The sequence below is a fragment of the Sinohyriopsis cumingii genome, chromosome 18, assembly GCF_028554795.1.
Source record: "Sinohyriopsis cumingii isolate HCF-2022 chromosome 18, ASM2855479v2, whole genome shotgun sequence".
Classification (NCBI taxonomy): domain Eukaryota; kingdom Metazoa; phylum Mollusca; class Bivalvia; order Unionida; family Unionidae; genus Sinohyriopsis; species Sinohyriopsis cumingii.
Genome location: NC_142978.1, coordinates 91,281,582 through 91,300,501, shown reverse-complemented (window position 1 = coordinate 91,300,501; position 18,920 = coordinate 91,281,582). Strand labels below are relative to the sequence as shown.

The 18,920-nt window shown below is 35.8% G+C and overlaps 1 protein-coding gene across 2 annotated transcripts in view; it reads right to left on the bottom strand.

Annotated features, from left to right (window-relative positions):
* Positions 1-18,920, bottom strand: part of LOC149777434 (N-lysine methyltransferase KMT5A-like) — a 43,248-nt gene that overhangs the window by 19,533 nt on the left and 4,795 nt on the right. For both annotated transcript variants that reach the window (XM_089942063.1, XM_089942064.1), the window contains exons 2-5: positions 14,979-15,097; positions 9,188-9,381; positions 5,393-5,541; positions 2,150-2,240 (exon numbers count right to left, since the gene is read on the bottom strand). In XM_089942063.1, the coding sequence (XP_089798189.1) occupies positions 2,150-2,240; positions 5,393-5,541; positions 9,188-9,381; positions 14,979-15,087 (543 nt within the window). In that variant the 5' untranslated portion in view covers positions 15,088-15,097. The remainder of the gene's footprint in view (positions 1-2,149; positions 2,241-5,392; positions 5,542-9,187; positions 9,382-14,978; positions 15,098-18,920) is intronic.

Here is an 18,920-nt window from a genome sequence, read left to right as displayed (position 1 = left end):
ATGATGGAGCTTGAGTGACGTGGACCACAGACATGCGTCATGTCGTATCAGGTCTAAGTTGGCAGAAGCAGTCAACGCATTAGCCATGGAATGGTGAGCTGCCCTGTTAATAACTCTAGCAATCCGGGCCGTCACTTCCCAAGCATGGTCATTGTTGGATTTTTCTGCGAATCGGAAAATATTTAATGAAGCCAAGTCTAACACTGAAGACGTCCTGATAGACGATCATTGATCTCCTTAATTTTTGCCGCCTGGGGAAGGAGCCGGAAGGACAGCGTCTCTTCCTCCCCGTCAAGATCTACAGATGCCTTAACTTTGTAGTCTTGAGTGGCGGTAGGAGGTGGAAGGCATTCTGAAGTTGCCAACACCCTATAAATTTCTTCCACTGCCGCCTTGAAGCCAAACTCAGTCCGTTCCATGGTTGGATCTGTGTACGGCTGATTTGCAGGAGTTTCGTCACCCTCACTGTGTGCCGAGTCGTGTTCTGGAATAGCTTGTATTTCTGGATAGAGCATACCAGGTGGCATAGATGATGCGATTCACTAACTCTCCCTTGTGGATAAGCCATGAACATATGGACGGCCGGCCCTGCCGGCTGGTTTGTCTGGCTTGTGGTCGGCCTGAATGTTGGCAACGGTCCTGCTATCACCGGTACCGGCTGCTCCAATGGCCTGGCTGGACGGACAGATTTCTCACTAAAATCTCCGCCATAGTATTGGTATGTTGCCGGCGGTACAGCTTGACGGACGGATTTATCACTAAGATCCCCGTAAATCATATTTGGTGGGACCGGTTAGCAATAGGGTCCCCATGCTGTGACAGCTGGACAACCGGTGACGTAGAGGTTGTAAAATGAAATGGATCTGATGGATCAGGTAAAAACCCCATGTGTCCTGACTTACAGGCCCGAAGGCCATGCTCGGACATGCGGGGGGGACTTACGCCCACTGGGCAGCCTAAAATTGGGGGAACATTCCCCCAAAGAGTCAGAAAAAGCTGTGGAAGCGAGCGAGGGAAATAAGGGTAATATCTGGCCTGATGTCAATAGCTGCGTCGTCATTTCCTGGACCAAATGATGCATCTGTTCAAAGGTGGACTGTTGTACCCTGTCAACATTATTTTCCTCCATTGCCATTGATGTTACTGTGGCTGACGGTTACAAACAACGAACTTTAGGTGGAGGGGGGACCCCAACGTCCCCCACAAGACTCGCAATGGAGGCTGTCTTCGGATGTATACTGAGGACATCAATGCTATCTTTCTTCGACTTATTCCGTCTATCCCTCCCTTTTGCTGCCTTCTGGACTACATCAGCCCATGTTTGCTCTGTCCAAGTATTACACACGCTGCATGGTATAGATGATGTACACTTGGTACATACAATACAAGAGTCATGGTTGTCTTCTTTTGCTTTGAACTTTTTGCATTTCATGCATTTGGTTGACATTTCTACTGAAACGACACAAGAAGAGAAAAACAAGGCACAAATTAGCAATTCAGCATGTTATTAATTTGCTAATACCACAACCGTTACTAACGGAGTAAGCGAAATTAGTCAGTGTCGCATTAACTCTTAATTGACAATACGAGTTCAGCGATAGCGTGTGTAACATGGTCTTCAGTAGACGAAATCCGTAAGGGTGACAAAGTCACTCAATTTTGAAAAATTGTTAAAATAATGTATACAACCTGTAGAAGAATGATTGTCCAATGCAATAAATCCAAATTTAACTTCGGATGGTCCAATTTAACGCTAAGATGGCTGGATTGTTTGGAGGTATAATGTACGTGCTATCAGTACAAGCGAAGCTTAAAAACTAGTGACACCTGGCGGTGGCAAGGGGAGGTAAGGGGCAAGAGTTATTGCCCTTTGGTCTATATGCGATAGATAGAAAAGACAAATTTTCGTCTTTTAGTAGGCTGGATTCGAGAGGTAGCAGGCTTATATCCCTAACATTAATGTGATCAGGGAACGTATTTGAAGGAGAAACATCAGGCCAAGTCTACATCCTGGAGCAATGTCACAGAAGGAAGTCAAGTATAAAATATGTTTACATTTGTCAGAAGGAAGTCAAGTATAAAAGATGTTTACATTTGTCAGAAGGAAGTCAAGTAAAAAATGTTTACATCTGTCAGAAAGAATACTAACCTCTACATCTGATTTACATTTTCTATCACTTCTGCGAACTTGAAAATAATCTGTGACAAGTTTATTCCTTTGAACGGGTTCCTCTGTTTTTCTGAAGATAAAAGTTGCATGATAATGCATTACTAATGCTGATATTTTACATTCACCTTTGTTAATTAATATATACATAGACGAGTTAAATCTTAAGCTGTGTCAGTGTTATGTGGGGTTGCGTCTACTACCAAATGTGTTGTTTCTGAACAATTTTAGTTTTGCTGCTGATATGTCACTGATAAGTCCTTGTATTGCATGTTTAAGGAAATTATTAAAGATATGTAAGGAAATTATTAAAGATATGTGAACCATACGCATTTGAGAATGATACCATTTATAATACAAAAAAAATCAAAATGCATGGTCTTTCTGTCAACTACTTTAAAATTACCATCTCCTCCCCCGTACATCTTAACGGCAATGCTCTTACGTATGTCAACAGTTTTACGTATTTGGGTCATATTTTAAAATCCAATCGGTCAGATAAAGATATGAAGAGACATTACAGATTTTTCTGTACTTGAATAAACATGCTTCTATGTAACTTTAAGAACTGTTCATTGAATATCAAAATTAGATTATTCAAATCTTATTTCTGCACAATGTATTGTGCTCCCCTGTGGACAAACTCTAGTGAATGTATGAAACAAAAACTTTTTATTGGTTATAATAATTGTCTTCGTTTTCTATTAGGCCTTCGACGATGGAACAGTGCCTCCAACATGTTTGTAAATTATAATGTATTCAGTTTTGATGAAGTAATGAGAAAGTATGTATTCTCAATCATGACGAGAATATCTAATAGTAAGAACTGTATATTGAAATCTCTTTGGAACGATGACATTCATTTAAATTCTCATATTATTAGTAGATGGTACAAATTACTCTTTAAATGTGACACTTAATTTCATTCTTAACGATGTATGGCGCAGTTAATTGTTTAGATGTATCTGTATACTTGTACATATGTATATTATCTTCTTTTATGTTTACAATGTTTTTACTATATATATCTATATTTTAATTTACATGTATGGAATATGTAGTCTGAAATAAAGAATTCTTATCTTTATCTTATCTTATTATTATTTTATGCACTTGGTCTCTTGCCCTCTGGCAGTGCAATATTTAACCACAATGTACATGTAGCTCTACTTTTCCTATCCAATGGTATGCCAAAAATCACAAAATTCACGTTTAAAATTGAGCACAAATGCAATCAGTGTAACCTATGACTAGACTGAATATCCTGATGTATTGCATACGCGTAACTGCAAACTGCTTATAGATGTAAACTTGCCAGAAAATAACACTGTGTACTGTTTCTGATTTCAAGCCAAATCAATGGATCAAGCCCCAAATTTCACTTACTGTTATGGACATCATGATCATATTATTGTTTTACAGCATAGATTTTATTTCAGTCACTTGGGTTAATGACATTTTTTTGAAATTCTCAATTCTGTTGTTGTCCTGTACTCCGGGTTCCTGCACCAAAATTATTTTTGTTTTCATGTTATTTTAAGGAGAAAATGACCAATTTCAAGAGTCATTTTTAAAGTCTGATACTTTTATTAATGATACATTACTGCAGTTGAAGGTATGTTTTCTTATATATAATTCAGGATAAACTGATCAAATTTTTCCAATCAGAACTTTTCAAAAACTCAAAGGATTATTTATTTTTACACAGCACATCAAGTGCCTACATTACACGTATTTCTTTCACTTTAGCCTCAATGTCTGTTTCAAGCTTCTTAAGAGCTTCTTTCTTCTCTTTAGTAGAGAGTCTCAAGGCATTTGACTTAAGTATTTATGAGACTGAGTGTTCTCTGCTTTCTCTTCAAGTTTATCTGCAGTATCATAAAGGGTTCGTATGTCCTTTTCTAGACCAAGACTAATCTTCTTTACTTTCAAACATTCCAGTTGTGCTATATTTATTAACCTTAAATACTGAAATGCTTTTCATTCTGAGTAGTGCTCAACAGATGATTAGCTAATACTGAAAAGTAAAATCTTTGACTCCCGCCCAATAACTGACGTGAACATCCATTCATTTCCTGTTTCATTCTCTGTTAGGTTCCATCAAACAATATTATAACTCCATCTGAATTATTATTTTTTTCAACAGATCACGAAAGTGTGGACCCAGCTTAAATATGCATATTTAAAACATCTGCACAAAACGGTTCGTCACAACTGTTTTAAAGAAATCTGCTGAAAGCACCTTTAAAGCCCAGAGAATCTATGTCTGTTATGGTGTCAGTAGTGACACACAGCCTATTCAAACTTTGACCAGACATAGGAAGTGAAGCCAAAGACTGGCTAGATTCCGATAATGGCTCATATCCACGGCTATTTTATGATGATGATTGATCACATGTGGGTGGTGTAATTTGAATTGCAGGTGGTGATTTACATGTTGAAGGTGGTCTTAATGAAAAGAGAAAGACCATAATACCATACATTACAACAGTAGAATTCAACTTCTTATACATGTGTGGAAATAGGATGTCAGCATGTTCTCTGCTATGTGTTAGCACTGATGTTGACATTTTCCATACCATGTGTTTGCACTGAATAGCCTAATTAATGCAGTACTGATTAAGCTTGTCTGCTTGCAAATGCTTGGAACTGAATGTTCATATGATCCATGGTGTGGCCAGCCCCCATTAATATGTTTTTCAAGGAATACTTTTTTCTCATGGAAACTGAATATTCTTTATATGTTATTTTGTTATCACTGCATAATATGGTACAAAAAGTAGAAGAAGAAAAAAAAACATAACAAATTTATTTATTCATTATTTTTGGGAAAATATAAACAAAAAACCCAACCCCAATTGAAAAAAGTTACATATTTAATTAAGTGTTAACTTTTTGTATTCAAGGAAATTTTGAAAAAATTTTAAGGAGTTTCTTCACAAAATTTAAGAATCATTCAAGGATAAAGCAAACTTTTTCAAAATTCAAACTCCTAAAATGTAAGGATCTTTCAAAGGTTGTACAAACCATGTAATCTTTTATAGCCATTTGTACAAAGTTGCTCAATATGTTATCATGGTATTAAAAAAAAAAAAGACAAATCCATGAACTTAGGTACCCACGAATACACATAAAAAACAACCACCATAAAATTTGAAACCCACAAATTTCAATTTATTCACATGTATTATTTCTATAAAATGAAGACTGAAACTCAACACTTACTTTTTTCGAGCAGACTTTGGTCGTGCTGGTCCTTGACTAGAGGTCTGTTTATCTGCATTCTGTACAGTTGTCTCCCCTTTTTTACATTTGCCTTTTCTGTTGGCCTTACCTAACTTCTGGTTTTCTTCCTTAAATTTCTGTTTCAGATCCTGAAGTGAGAGAAAGCAAAACAATGTATTAAGATTCCATAGTCAACAGCAATTGTCACAAAGTTTGAAATACACAGTAGCATGTAGTGAATTTTCTGTTAATTTCATGGTTTTGCAAACCTATGAAAAATGCTGTACGAGTTTGTTTTTTCACAGTAAAACCTGTCTTAAGAGACTGCCCATTCTGGCAACAAAAATGGTCTCTCGGGACAGGTGGTCTCTCATAACAGATTCTGTACAAAAAGACCAGTTACCATGGTCAAAATTCAGCACTGTTTAAGAAAGAAAAGTACAATCACTGCAAATATATTCTATTCTTTATTCATAGTTCTTGTTAAAATTTTGCAAGCATTCATCTGAAAACAAAAATATAGAGAAATAAAGACGTCAGACATAAGTCACATTTATGTTTGAAGATCACATGTACATGTAAAGCACATGAACATTGTTTCAAATTCACCCCATGTCCGCTATAACGCCTTGAATTTGTTTTACTAATATTTAAACCGCTATTTGTGCACATGGTATTCTCCTCTTTTTCACTTCTCTGAATTACATTATTTCCTCCAGCATTAAAATTTGTTTTATTTTTTAAGTTGGAGGTTCTGCCATTGTTATTACAGTGCTGGGTGTTAATGTTATCAGTTCTCAATTGTATTAATGACTGATAACAACAGTTTTGATCATGTTTTGGGGAAATATGGAATATATATAAATATACAATGTAAATTTACAATTTATGAAATAATGAGTGAAATTATATGGCATAATTAACTCAGAAACAGAACAGTTTATTCTGAGACAAAAGCCAATTGCTTAATTCACCAATGACATATTGGGATTAACTCTATAAACAGCCACTCCACCAACATGAAGAGACAACAGCTTAATGTGTGGGATAACATTACTGTAGCATCGCAGTAAAATTAACAAACATCACAACCCCATACAATTAAAAAAGATCGGGGAAATGATTCTTCTGCTTATCACAGACCCAAGAGGTTGAAAAGGAAGAACTCCCAGTTACATAAGGTTTGAATTTTACTGAACAAAAATGTCTTTTGAACACCGGTTTTAAATGAGGATAAAACAGGAAACTGCAAATCTTAACATTAAAATGAAAGACAATAGATTCTGCGAGGTAATACGTGTGACGAACTTCTCCATATGAGTTATCTTCCACAAAAATGGTAATTGGTCTACTGTTGCTTATCTTATGAAGTCAAATGTATTATGATTTTTCCAATCTGATACAAAGCCTTTGTAATGGTTATTGATGTAAATATGTCTACATGTACATCCAAGATGTGTCAGTGGTTGAGAGACTGCCAGTATGGATCTGAAAATTAAAGATTAGCATGACAGTATGTTACAAATGCACTGATTTCAAGTCCAGCAACACATTTTTGTGATCACACGGCATAAATAACTCATCCAGCATAGGATTTTTGGATAATAATCTATCTCCAGCATTCTGTATCATAATAAAAATGGCCAAGCCTGGAAATGATATTAAATGGATTAACTTGTAGCTTTAAGTAAGAAAAGTGCAATTACATTGTTTCTTTGATCAATTTTCCATACATGTACATGGGGATTATTGAATGGACATAATGAAAACCTAACTAATACAATATATTTTGTACATGAAGCTCATTTACTCGACAATTTATGATTGCAGGTTCACTGTAAAACTGGCAAAACTCTATGGCACCACAATGCTAAAGCATGATGTTAAATCCATTACTATGTCAAGGTACATTCACTTTTATTACCAAATGTATGTATGGCATTCTGCTTATTGATTTTTTCAAGTACATGATCCTCTTCCATTATTCTAATTAATTTGTACACTGTTTATTTGCACTGAAATGTGATGCTTTGCATTGTTCACACTAATTTCAATAGTTTTTCTCAACAGTACTGGGATTATGTCTTATTGTGCAGCACTGCAAACCTCAACAACACTTATGATCTGGATCAAATTTGCCACCGTAAACCTCAGCAACATTTAAATGGTCTGAATTAAATTTGCCACTGCAAATCTCAACAACATTTACTGTAGTATCATCAATTTTCGTGGGGGCCAATTTTCATGGTTTTCGTTGTTGCCCCGAACCACAAATTTAAATCCCCAACGAAAAATGAGCCATGCAGGACCCCCCCCCCCCCGTTCTCTTACAGTGTTTAATTCCCAGAAATTAACACAGCTACTAGTATTTGATAAATCAAGGTCAATACTGTAATCTGGTAATTTAATATTAGCTTCTACATGTTTTTGTTTATTTTTTATTTTAATCTTTTGAAACAAAAATTATAAATCATTTCATATTGTTCAATGCACACGTTCGATAAGGTATCCAATAGTTGTAGTTTTACACTCAATGCCTTAAATCGATATGTGAGGTAAGTAAGGATAGAGAGAAAATAGAGAAAAAGCATAATACAAAATAACAGTATATGAAAATTAAATTTAATACTTATTCAAATCGATCCTTCATTCGAGTACAACTGTTGTTGAAACATTTTGATCTGTGCTCAAACAGGTCGTAGGATTGCTTTAAATACTGAAGTGACCGCCATTTGTGTCGGCATAGTTTTATTCTTTTGTATTCTTTATTTTGGGTATTTGTAGAGATTAAACCATGAAATTAAATACCTACTAATATGCAAACTTTGACAGGCAAAACCACGAATTTAAGTACCCATGAAAATGCCTTTCTTTACAAAGCCACAAAAATTGAGTACAACAAAAATAAATGATACTACAGTAAATGATCTGGATCAAATTTGCCACTGTAAACCTCAACATTTAAATAATCTGAATCAAATTTGCCAGCCTCAATATTCAAGTGATCTGGATCAAATCTGCCACAGTAAACCTCAACATTTAAACAATCTGGATCAAATTTGCCAACCTCAATATTTAAATAATCTGGATCAAATCTGCCACTGAAAACCTCAACATCTGAATGATCAGGATCAAATTTTCCACTGTAAACCTCAACATTTAAATGATCTGGATCAAATTTGCCACTGTAAACCTCAACATTTAAATGATCTAGATAAAAAAAAATTGCCACTGTAAATCTAAACAACATTGAGTAAATCTGGCCAAAATTTGCCACTGCTCAGTGGCAAATTTGCCAGCAGCATGAGAGAGAATTCTCTCAACAGTATGTGGGATTATGTCTTATTATGCAGCACTGCAAACCTCAACAACATTTAAATAATCTGGATCAAATTTGCCAAATTGCAATTCTCAGTCAAATTTGAAATGATCTGGGTCAAATTTGCCACTGCTCACGGCTGAAAGCCAGAAGTTAGTATATCCATTCTAGCAATCTTATACCACTTGCAAATTACTTTTAATGTGCCATCTGATTCCACTTTATTAAACCATAAGAACTGCTTCAACCACTCGGGTCTCCAAGTTCTCACATTCATAGTCCAGCCACAATTTTATAATCAACATCCATCACCTGATTCAATATGGAGTAGGCATTAAATACACGTTCTGAGTGTAATTTTTGTTGTCTTCCCTTATGCTGTCACTTATGTGTACTTTTTGCCTTTTGTTAGCCTGTGTCCAATAAGTGATACCTGAGCCTTGCCAATACCAGGTAAAACTAAAACAACACCTTACTTGTTTTGACTTGGGAGGGTCAGAAACACTGTCATTGTCTTTCTTATTTTCCAGTGAAACTTGTGTCTTGTAATCATCTTTGGATGGTGAATTATCTGGTGTTAGGAAAACTGAGGATGTTGAAAGATCAAAGTTTTCTTCAGGTTCGTCCTTTACATGATGTTCTAGCCCCTCTTTTGACTGTTCAAAATAATCTGCAATTAATGGAAAAATACTGGTACAAATTAAGTCATTATAATATTACAGTAAATGTTCAATTAGTTTAAATGAATATCTAAAATTATTTTTTATCTGACCCAAGATCATGTGGTGCTGGATGCCTAAGACTGCAAGGGTATTGTATGCCATGTGAACGAGGGTCCAATATTTCGTCAATAACTTTTTAATATATACCTAAAAACAGGCAGATTAACCATTGTTATATTGCAGGAATAACACAACTGAAAGAAAAAATATTTTAATATTTTACTGAACATTCTACAAATTGTTCAGTGAATGAATGAAACCTGAATACTGTGCAGTAACACACATTACTTCTCTGCTAAAGAGGTGCACATATACATGGGGTCATTCACGTTCAACACAGTATGAAACTAAGTTTGTTCAAGAGAACAGAATGTCATCTAGCCAAAAAAAACCCAACAAAATATTGATATTAGGGAAAAACGGGCACAACACAGCAATGAAACTAAAGATACCATTATGAAAAGATGAACTAGAAAAATTCAGTATAAGGTCACAGTATTGTTGGACCTATCCCTGCTGCTGTCATCGTGGTGGGTTATAACCTGAAGTACAAAGTGTATCATAATTCTTTCCAGGGTACTGTGATCTATCGATCTTTGATAATATCTCCAAAAAAAAATAAAACAGGATTTAGATTCATTTTGGAGTCACTTGTGTTTCATTAGATTCAGAGTAAAGGATAAGAAACAATGCCGTTTACGTTGAGCAAGTTGATGTCTAATGCAATGTATCAAAGGCCAGTCTGACTCTCTCTCTCTCTCTCTCTCTCTCTCTCTCTCTCTCTCTCTCATAACAGCAGCAGCAACATGTGAACACTAGCCCTCCATTTTCAATATTTGTATATACCATTTATATTTTTGTTGTTTCCCCAGCAATTTAAATCTAAGGATTTATTCAGATTTTCTCAATTTAATTTATATGACAGATAGTTTTATTAAGACGATTGCTAGAACTAATGATTCTGCAACACTTGTGTCAGGCAGAAAGGGTTGCAGTCTCTGCCAGCATCTGGTGGTCATCAGATTTTGACATGGTCAGCATTCCACATTTCTGCCGCCATTTTTATTTAGTTGTAGCCAGAAGTAGCTCACTGAAGTGTATAATAACATCAAGTTACTTGATATTTCAACCATATTAAAGTGGTGAAGATGAACCATGTAATATAATGGAAATTCAGTACAGATCTTTGTAGCAGGCTTAAATTTTTTGGATTTTAAGAAAGTTTTGTGCTCAAAATGTTTTGAACGGCTGGATGGCTGACTGGTGTTTAATGGAAGATAAAAGACTGGGAACTGCGAGTCAAGTCCTTAAAAAAACAATTTAGAAAATTCTTTAGTGTCTGTAAGCATATTTTTTTTATGTTTAGGATGCTGACAACTTTTATATTACTTTTTCATATAAGTGTTGGTCAATGGTTGGAATAACATGAAACCTTTGGAAAAAATGCTGTAAACTATCAATTCATTAGTAAAAACTGGTTATGGCCACTATAAAAAGTATTACCAGAACAAGTGCATTAAACATTATGTGTTATTATTTTCAGATTTATGATATTTGGAGAAAAAAAACTGGTGGTAGCTGTATTACATCGTCTTTATCTTAAACATTTCCAAGAAATAGGATGATGCAACATTTTTATCACGAAATATACCATAATGAAAATAAGGATAAGAACTCCCTGGATTTATAAACAAGAATGGGTTTCAAGAACCCTGTCTTTTGTTACAATGTTCTAAATGGAAGGAAGAGACACTAAATGATGGAGAAAGAAGAAGAAACAGCATCTGGTAGTATTAATGGTATGTGAATATATATGCAACCTGGAAACCCTAATGTCTGTAGAGTCTATAACCAAACTAGCCTTACATCATTTTAGTGTATGTAATAGGCAGTTCAAGGAAAAAAAATGAAACTGAAGTATGTCCCTACATAATTTTTTAAAATATAATATACCCATTTAGTGTGTTTCAGCCATGAAATTACCCAGATGTGTATAAAATCACATTCTGATGATGAAACGAATATGGCTATATAATGTATATGACTTTAAAAGTTGGCTCTATGATGTTCATACATTTATAAATGTGTGTATTATACAAACCTCTAAACTACACTGAAAATTGGTACTATTATCATTTATCATGATTAGAAAAGGTTGAATACACTATATACAAATCTTTTCTTTATTCAACTCATAAATGAACCCTATTTTATAGAAAATGTTAACAAAAAGTGTCAAATGATATCTTCTTGGCTCACTTAAATAAAAATTCTGAATTAATATGTTTGTTATCAGTATTTTACGTTTATACAAATGGAATATTAACAATCATCAATGTATTTTTCAGTCTTAATGTATATTTTATAACATGTAACTATTAAACTAATGTGTACTATACAAACAAGTTTAATGTTCCTTCACTGATACCCAGCTTCATCTGAAAATAATGATAAATCTAAATATAAGCCAGGAGTGTTTGTAGCAGTATGCCTTAAATCATCTAAGTGAAGTCCTGTATACACGAAAAAGCAGGAAACATTTATGTCTGGCCAGAATCTGATCAAGAAATTTAATGTAAACCTATAAAGCATTTTGTTTCAACATTAATAGAACCAACACTTATCAATGAAAATGGGACTTTTAAGTTGAATGTCACAGAACTGAATTGTTCTTATTATTATTGTTGTTATAGGGTTTAACGTCATTTTTCAGCATAAGATAGGCTATACATGGTGGCCGATATTAATGGTAGAGGAAGAACCCAGGAAAACCCCAGAAATAACCACCAACCCACGAGAAGCTACCAGCAAGCTTCTCACATATCCACATTGTCCAAGCCCAAGACTCGAACCCACACAGAGGTGAGATAGCAGTGATTCATGATGAGAGCGCTTTAGACCACTCGGGGCCCCCACAGAACTGAATAGAGTTAAGATAGAAGAAATGAAACTTCACAGACAGGTGTATTTCAAATAGTGGATTTAAAGTAAATTAATGTACTCTGGAAAATATTAAGAAATTAATTTACCTATTTCTTGGATACAGGCAGTGAATTTTCTTGCTGACCATAGAGACACTGCATTGTACACGTAAAGCATATCAATTTTAGTATATACTGGGACATATGAATTATATATATAGTGTCCATAACCTACATACAATACAATTAACAGCCATTTTTAATTTAACTAAACTCCCATTAACCATGTTTAAAAGCAGTAAGTTGTATTTTCTTTTTAATTTTTCCATATGCATATAATGTTCAGCTGAAAATTCCATGGAAGTTTGTCAGAATATGGTTTATTTCGAATTTCAGTAGAATTTGTCACAAGAAGTATGATAAAAGGGTTGTATCGGTACCATTTATTATTTCAGTCACTGTATGCCAATCAACAAAGTTAAGCAGAAACTTTTGATACACTGCTTTAATGAAATGTTCTGTTGTGCTTTTCAAATAAGAGCACATGAAGTGTCCATAACCATTATCTAAATAGTCTTTTTAAAAACCAATTGATACTATTACCATATTGTTTTCTTAGAAGGCAAGAAAAAAAATGTGTTAAATTAATGCTTATGGTTTCAATAACTTTATATCAAAGTAATATAAGTAATTTTATTTACCTTGTGAAACAGATACATGTCAAGGAAGAGGAAGAAGACTGTTTTAAGATTCTTTATGGAAGTTTCACTCAAATATTCAAATGTAGGTTTATATCGACACCAGAAAACAAGAGTTTCAGCCTCATCATTACCAAGAAAGAGACTGGTCTCTAAAGTTGAAGGTATATACCAGTGTAACCTATAAAGAACAACGTATACAAGAAAATCTGCAGTTAAAGGGGACCTACAGCATCAGTTAGCTTACTGCATTAATACCAGAAAATTCTTTGCTTGGCATTGTAAACCTTGGTGGTTGCTTGCCTTCTAGACTGAGCAATGAAATGGCTACTTTGCTCAAAAATTGGTCTTGTTAATAGATTGTTGGATATGGGCTACACGTGAAGGTAGAGGACTTGTGTAGTGCCATGTACTGGATACCCTGATCCCTACTCAGTGGTAATTTCTGGTATCATTGGCAAGCAGATAGAGGTAGTCACTTAACCATAATCTCCAGGGTCACAGGAAAGATATTAGGTTGAGCTGTTGCTTGAAGTCCCGACTTTGTGAAGAATATGGAAGATTATTCTAACATCTGAGAGGCAAAGGCATACAGTCATTCCCACCTCATAATGAAGGCATCCACAACCCATGTCATCTGGTCTGGCATTAGAGAGACATAAAGAGGATGCCTGTTGTTCCTCTACATTGCAAACAAGTCTAACAATGGCCTTCCTCACCAATGAAAAAGTGTCCCTGCTATTAACAAGTCAACCACTGGCCTTCCTCACAAATGAAAAAAGTGTCCCTGCTATTAACAAGTCAACCACTGGCCTTCCTCACAAATGAAAAAAGTGTCCCCGCTATCAACAAGTCTACCACTGGCTTTCCTCACAAATGAAGAAAGTGTCCCCGCTATCAACAAGTCAACCACTGGCCTTTCTCACAAATGAAAAAAGTGTCCCCGCTATCAACAAGTCTACCACTGGCTTTCCTCACAGATGAAAAATTGTCTTTGCTGCTACCTGGTGCACAGACCATTATGTTAAATCCCATGTCTGGACAAATTGTCTGACAGAACATTCCTCTTTCCAGGAATGTGATTGATTTGAGTTATCTTCTCTGAAGCATTTGAACAAAAAAAACTCCAAACATCCAACTGGAGAAGGTACATTAGTACTACTTGGCATCTTAGGTATGCTATGGCAAACGTGTTCTTTCATGACCATGACACAGAAATGCATTTGATGCACCCATGTTGTGCAAGAATAATAATCCAAATTTCTAGATTGCTGATGTGGAGGGAAGCACCTTCCAGAGACCACCAGCAGTGTAAGACTACTCCCTTAGAGTTTGAGGTTAATCTCCCAGCCTGAATCTGATACAGTGGTATACAAGATGGAGTAACATTACTAAGTGTGAACCAAACTCCGCTCAGAAACTTTCTATGAAGATCTAATCTGACAGGTTTTTTTTGGTCAGGTCCCCAGTTTGCTACAAAACTGGAAGGGCGACATGTGAAGCCTTCCAAGGGGAACTAAGTCCATTGCCCTGCAAGAGAGAGAGAGAGAGAGAGAGAGGCAGAAATGAGCAGAGAATGATGTCTTCTCATCCTTTCTTGCCAAGAAAGCAAGTATTTGTGAGAATGACATGAGAGAAAATTCCCATATAAACAAAATTCTCACTCAGAATGAATAAAGCTTCTATTGGATGGAGATTAGCTATATGTGGTGAAACACGATTTCTTCCTCCTCTTTAATCCAGGTAATACATCATTAAGCTGTTATACGCATGCAGTTGCAATGTAATAACATACTCAAAATAACCTAAGCATCACACCTAATCAAGGTATGACAGATGAAAGTATGTACAGATGGACTATCTAAAACTGTTGTGGTGGACAGAACAGTATAAAAAGTGTCCTGCAGTGCTTAAAAAATGCAATACCTTTCTGTGTGGAAGTATCATCATCATCGTTCCCAGAGGATTTTGAAGGTGGACTCCGAGGAAAGTAATCAGTAATTTTTCCAGTTGATCCCTTAACGTCACTGCTCATTTTGTTCAGTCTGAAAATGAAACAAAAAATTATCCGGAGCCAATTTTCATATAATACTAGACTACATATATTCAACTTAACAGGTAGTCTTTTTTCAAAATTTTCATCACCTTTTAAAATATGTATTTATTTAAACAACACTGCTATTGAGAAGAGTGGAAAAGGCATCAAGAAAATGATTCCAATAGCTTTAAAAAATTATTAAGCATCTCAGCTAAAGACACATCAAGATGGTGGTCTAGATGACTTTGACAATGCCCTGGCCTATGCCCTTAGATTCCAAGGTACAACCCAGCAGTGGCTAATACCTGGCCCATGCCCTTAGATTCCAAGGTACAACCTAGCAGTGGCTAATACCTGGCCTATGCCCTTAGATTCCAAGGTACAACCTAGCAGTGGCTAATACCTGGCCTATGCCCTTAGATTCCAAGGTACAACCCAGCAGTGGCTAATACCTGGCCCATGCCCTTAGATTCCAAGGTACAACCTAGCAGTGGCTAATACCTGGCCTATGCCCTTAGATTCCAAGGTACAACCTAGCAGTGGCTAATACCTGGCCTATGCCCTTAGATTCCAAGGTACAACCTAGCAGTGGCTAATACCTGGCCTATGCCCTTAGATTCCAAGGTACAACCTAGCAGTGGCTAATACCTGGCCTATGCCCTTAGATTCCAAGGTACAACCTAGCAGTGGCTAATACCTGGCCTATGCCCTTAGATTCCAAGGTACAACCTTGCAGTGGCTAATACCTGGCCTATGCCCTTAGATTCCAAGGTACAACCTAGCAGTGGCTAATACCTGGCCTATGTCCTTAGATTCCAAGGTACAACCTAGCAGTGGCTAATACCTGGCCTATGCCCTTAGATTCCAAGGTACAACCTAGCAGTGGCTAATACCTGGCCCATGCCCTTAGATTCCAAGTTACAACACAGCATTGGTTATACCTGGCCCTTGCCTTTAGATTCAATTCAAAGGTATGACTCGGCATAGGTTAATACCTGGCCCACGCCCTTGGATTCCAAGTTGTAACTCAGCAGTGGTTATACCTGGCCCATGCCCTTAGATTCCAAGTTGTAACACAGCAGTGGTTAATACCTAGCCCATGCCTACAGATTACAAGGTACAACCCAGCAGTGGTTAATACCTGGCCCATGCCCTTAGATTCCAAGTTATAACACAGCATTGGTTAATACCTGGCCCTTGCCTTTAGATTCAAAGGTACGACTCAGCATAGGTTAATACCTGGCCCATGCCATTAGATTCAAAGGTACAATACAGCAGTGGTTAATACCTGGCCCATGCCTTTAGATTCAAAGGTACAATACAGCAGTGGTTAATACCTGGCCCTTGCCTTTAGATTCAAAGGCACGACTCAGCATAGGTTAATACCTGGCCCATGCCCTTAGATTCCAAGTTGTAACACAGCAGTGGTTAATACCTGGCCCATGCCTTTAGATTCAAAGGTACAATACAGCAGTGGTTAATACCTGGCCCTTGCCTTTAGATTCAAAGGTACGACTCAGGATAGGTTAATACCTGGCCCATTCCCTTAGATTCCAAGTTGTAACACAGCAGTGGCTAATACCTGGCCCATGCCTTTAGATTACAAGGTACAATACAGCAGTGGCTAATACCTGGCCCATGCCTTTAGATTACAAGGTACAACCCAGCAGTGGTTAATACCTGGCCCATGCCTTTAGATTCAAAGGTACAATACAGCAGTGGTTAATACCAGGCCCATGCCCTTAGATTCCATGGTACAACTCGGCAGTGAGATCATGAAGTGAACAGATAAAATGATTTGGCCATTTTATGCTAAGAAAGTGTATATACAGTCATGGGGCTGGTTGGGGGAGGGGATAAAGCAAGGCAAGGCAGTGAAACTCTAAGAATCTATGTTTATTACATAAATGAATACATGTACCTCTTGTTACTCTAACTTAGTGTATCTTTATTTTAAGGGCAGGAATATAAAACTTTTAAAGTGTGACCTAAGAGCCAATTCTCAGGAACAGAGAGACTCCGGGGCCAATGCTAGTTGCAGAAATGGCTTGGCCATTTCATACTAAATAAGTTTCTACATGATTACAAGGTGGGGATCTCATTTTACTCTGTAGCTCTAGTCACACTGATCAGCTGCCAAGCTAAGGATACACAAAGATGAATGTGTGTAACACAGAAAAAAATATGAAGTTTGAAACTCCTTGGATATCTTCCCACCCATACCCACGACTCTACATACATCAGACAACTTCCTACCATTAATGTACATCCCTGCTGACGGATGTAGTCATGTACATGTACCTATTACATGTATCTGTTCTGCATCATGTCAAACTTCAATGTTCGTCAACGTTCTCTCTCAATAAATAATATTTCATAAACATATTTCGTTTACTGGTTATTAATTTGTTATACATTCTCTTAATGTTCATACTATTTCCAAAACCTCTTTTAAAAACAATTATTGAAAGTGGTATACAAATATCTTTATCCTTATATTAACAATATCACCAATTATTTGAGAGTATGTACATTTTTAAAAAGGCAGATTTTGTCTATACTGTATCAAAAAGGATGCTAAATACCAGTGGTTGTTCATACCATAAGTAATTTTTATAAAAAAGGGTAGCTTTCTTCGTCACTTTTTGTCAATCTATCATCAAGAACCAGCTCAGTGATATTTTTACTCTTTAGTACACTGCCGATCTTTTTACCAAAGGCCAGTCAGGAAGGTGTTGAACTTTAATATTATTTTTTATCAATGTTGTTTCCAAAGAAACATTGGCTTCTAAACAAATTGTTGTTTAGTCCTTTGTGGAAAAACAAATGTTGGACTTGAAATATGGACTGAGAAACACTATGAGATTAAACTGTCCTTACAATTGGGATTTTTTTGTTTGTTAAATGAGTATCTTTGGGAACTTGCAATCTTTTTTCATATGTCCCTTTATAGCAGACATAAAATTAATGAAGTGCAGACAGAAGTAATTATTATCCAATATTGTTATTGTTTTGAAGAAAAGTAGTTTTTTAAAATAAATAGCTGATATGAAAGATATTAGGTATTTTTGTTGTGTTCTTAAAATCAAGTTTTTTTATTTTATAACAAGTCCTTAACATATATTTGTTTATTAATCTAATATGCTTTAAATTATGATAATTTTGTTTGTTACCTGCATTGTTATTGGAAGAACTGTACCCTATGATCATATGGCACCACAGGTCAGTTCGACTTTAAATTATAAGTCTGTATTTTAATAGATATGAATCTTTGCAACATAATTTCCAAGTACAGTACAGACAATTCAACAAACTAGAATACAGAATACTTTTTTAAAACTAGAAGAATTCATTTTCGCTAAATAAATAAAAATGAGAAATAGTATGCTACAAGAAACATGATTTGGTTTATCAGAAGTAGAGTAGTTGATAAATCATTTAGTGTTAGACCAAGTATACCCTGGCATAAAAATCTCAGGCATTGTGTTGAAAATAACCAAATTAGAGTATAAAATTGGTTCATCACCCATTATCAATATGTACTGTCAACTATTCAAACAGATGGTCAACAAAAATTTTCAATTATAGAAGGAACACATCTTTCATCATAAAAATATGGAGATGTCTACTCTCTTGTCAGCTTTAGTAGTATCATTATGGGGCTTTTTAATTTTTCTTACTGATGTAGTAAATGTTTTCTATATTCCATGATTTTACTACTTTTCAGCTGATTGTCAAATATGAGAGCATATGGTATAGTGCAGTAAAACATTATTCTAACACTAGTGTGAAAGATCTGGTTGTATAAAGCAAAATCTATTATCACTGAT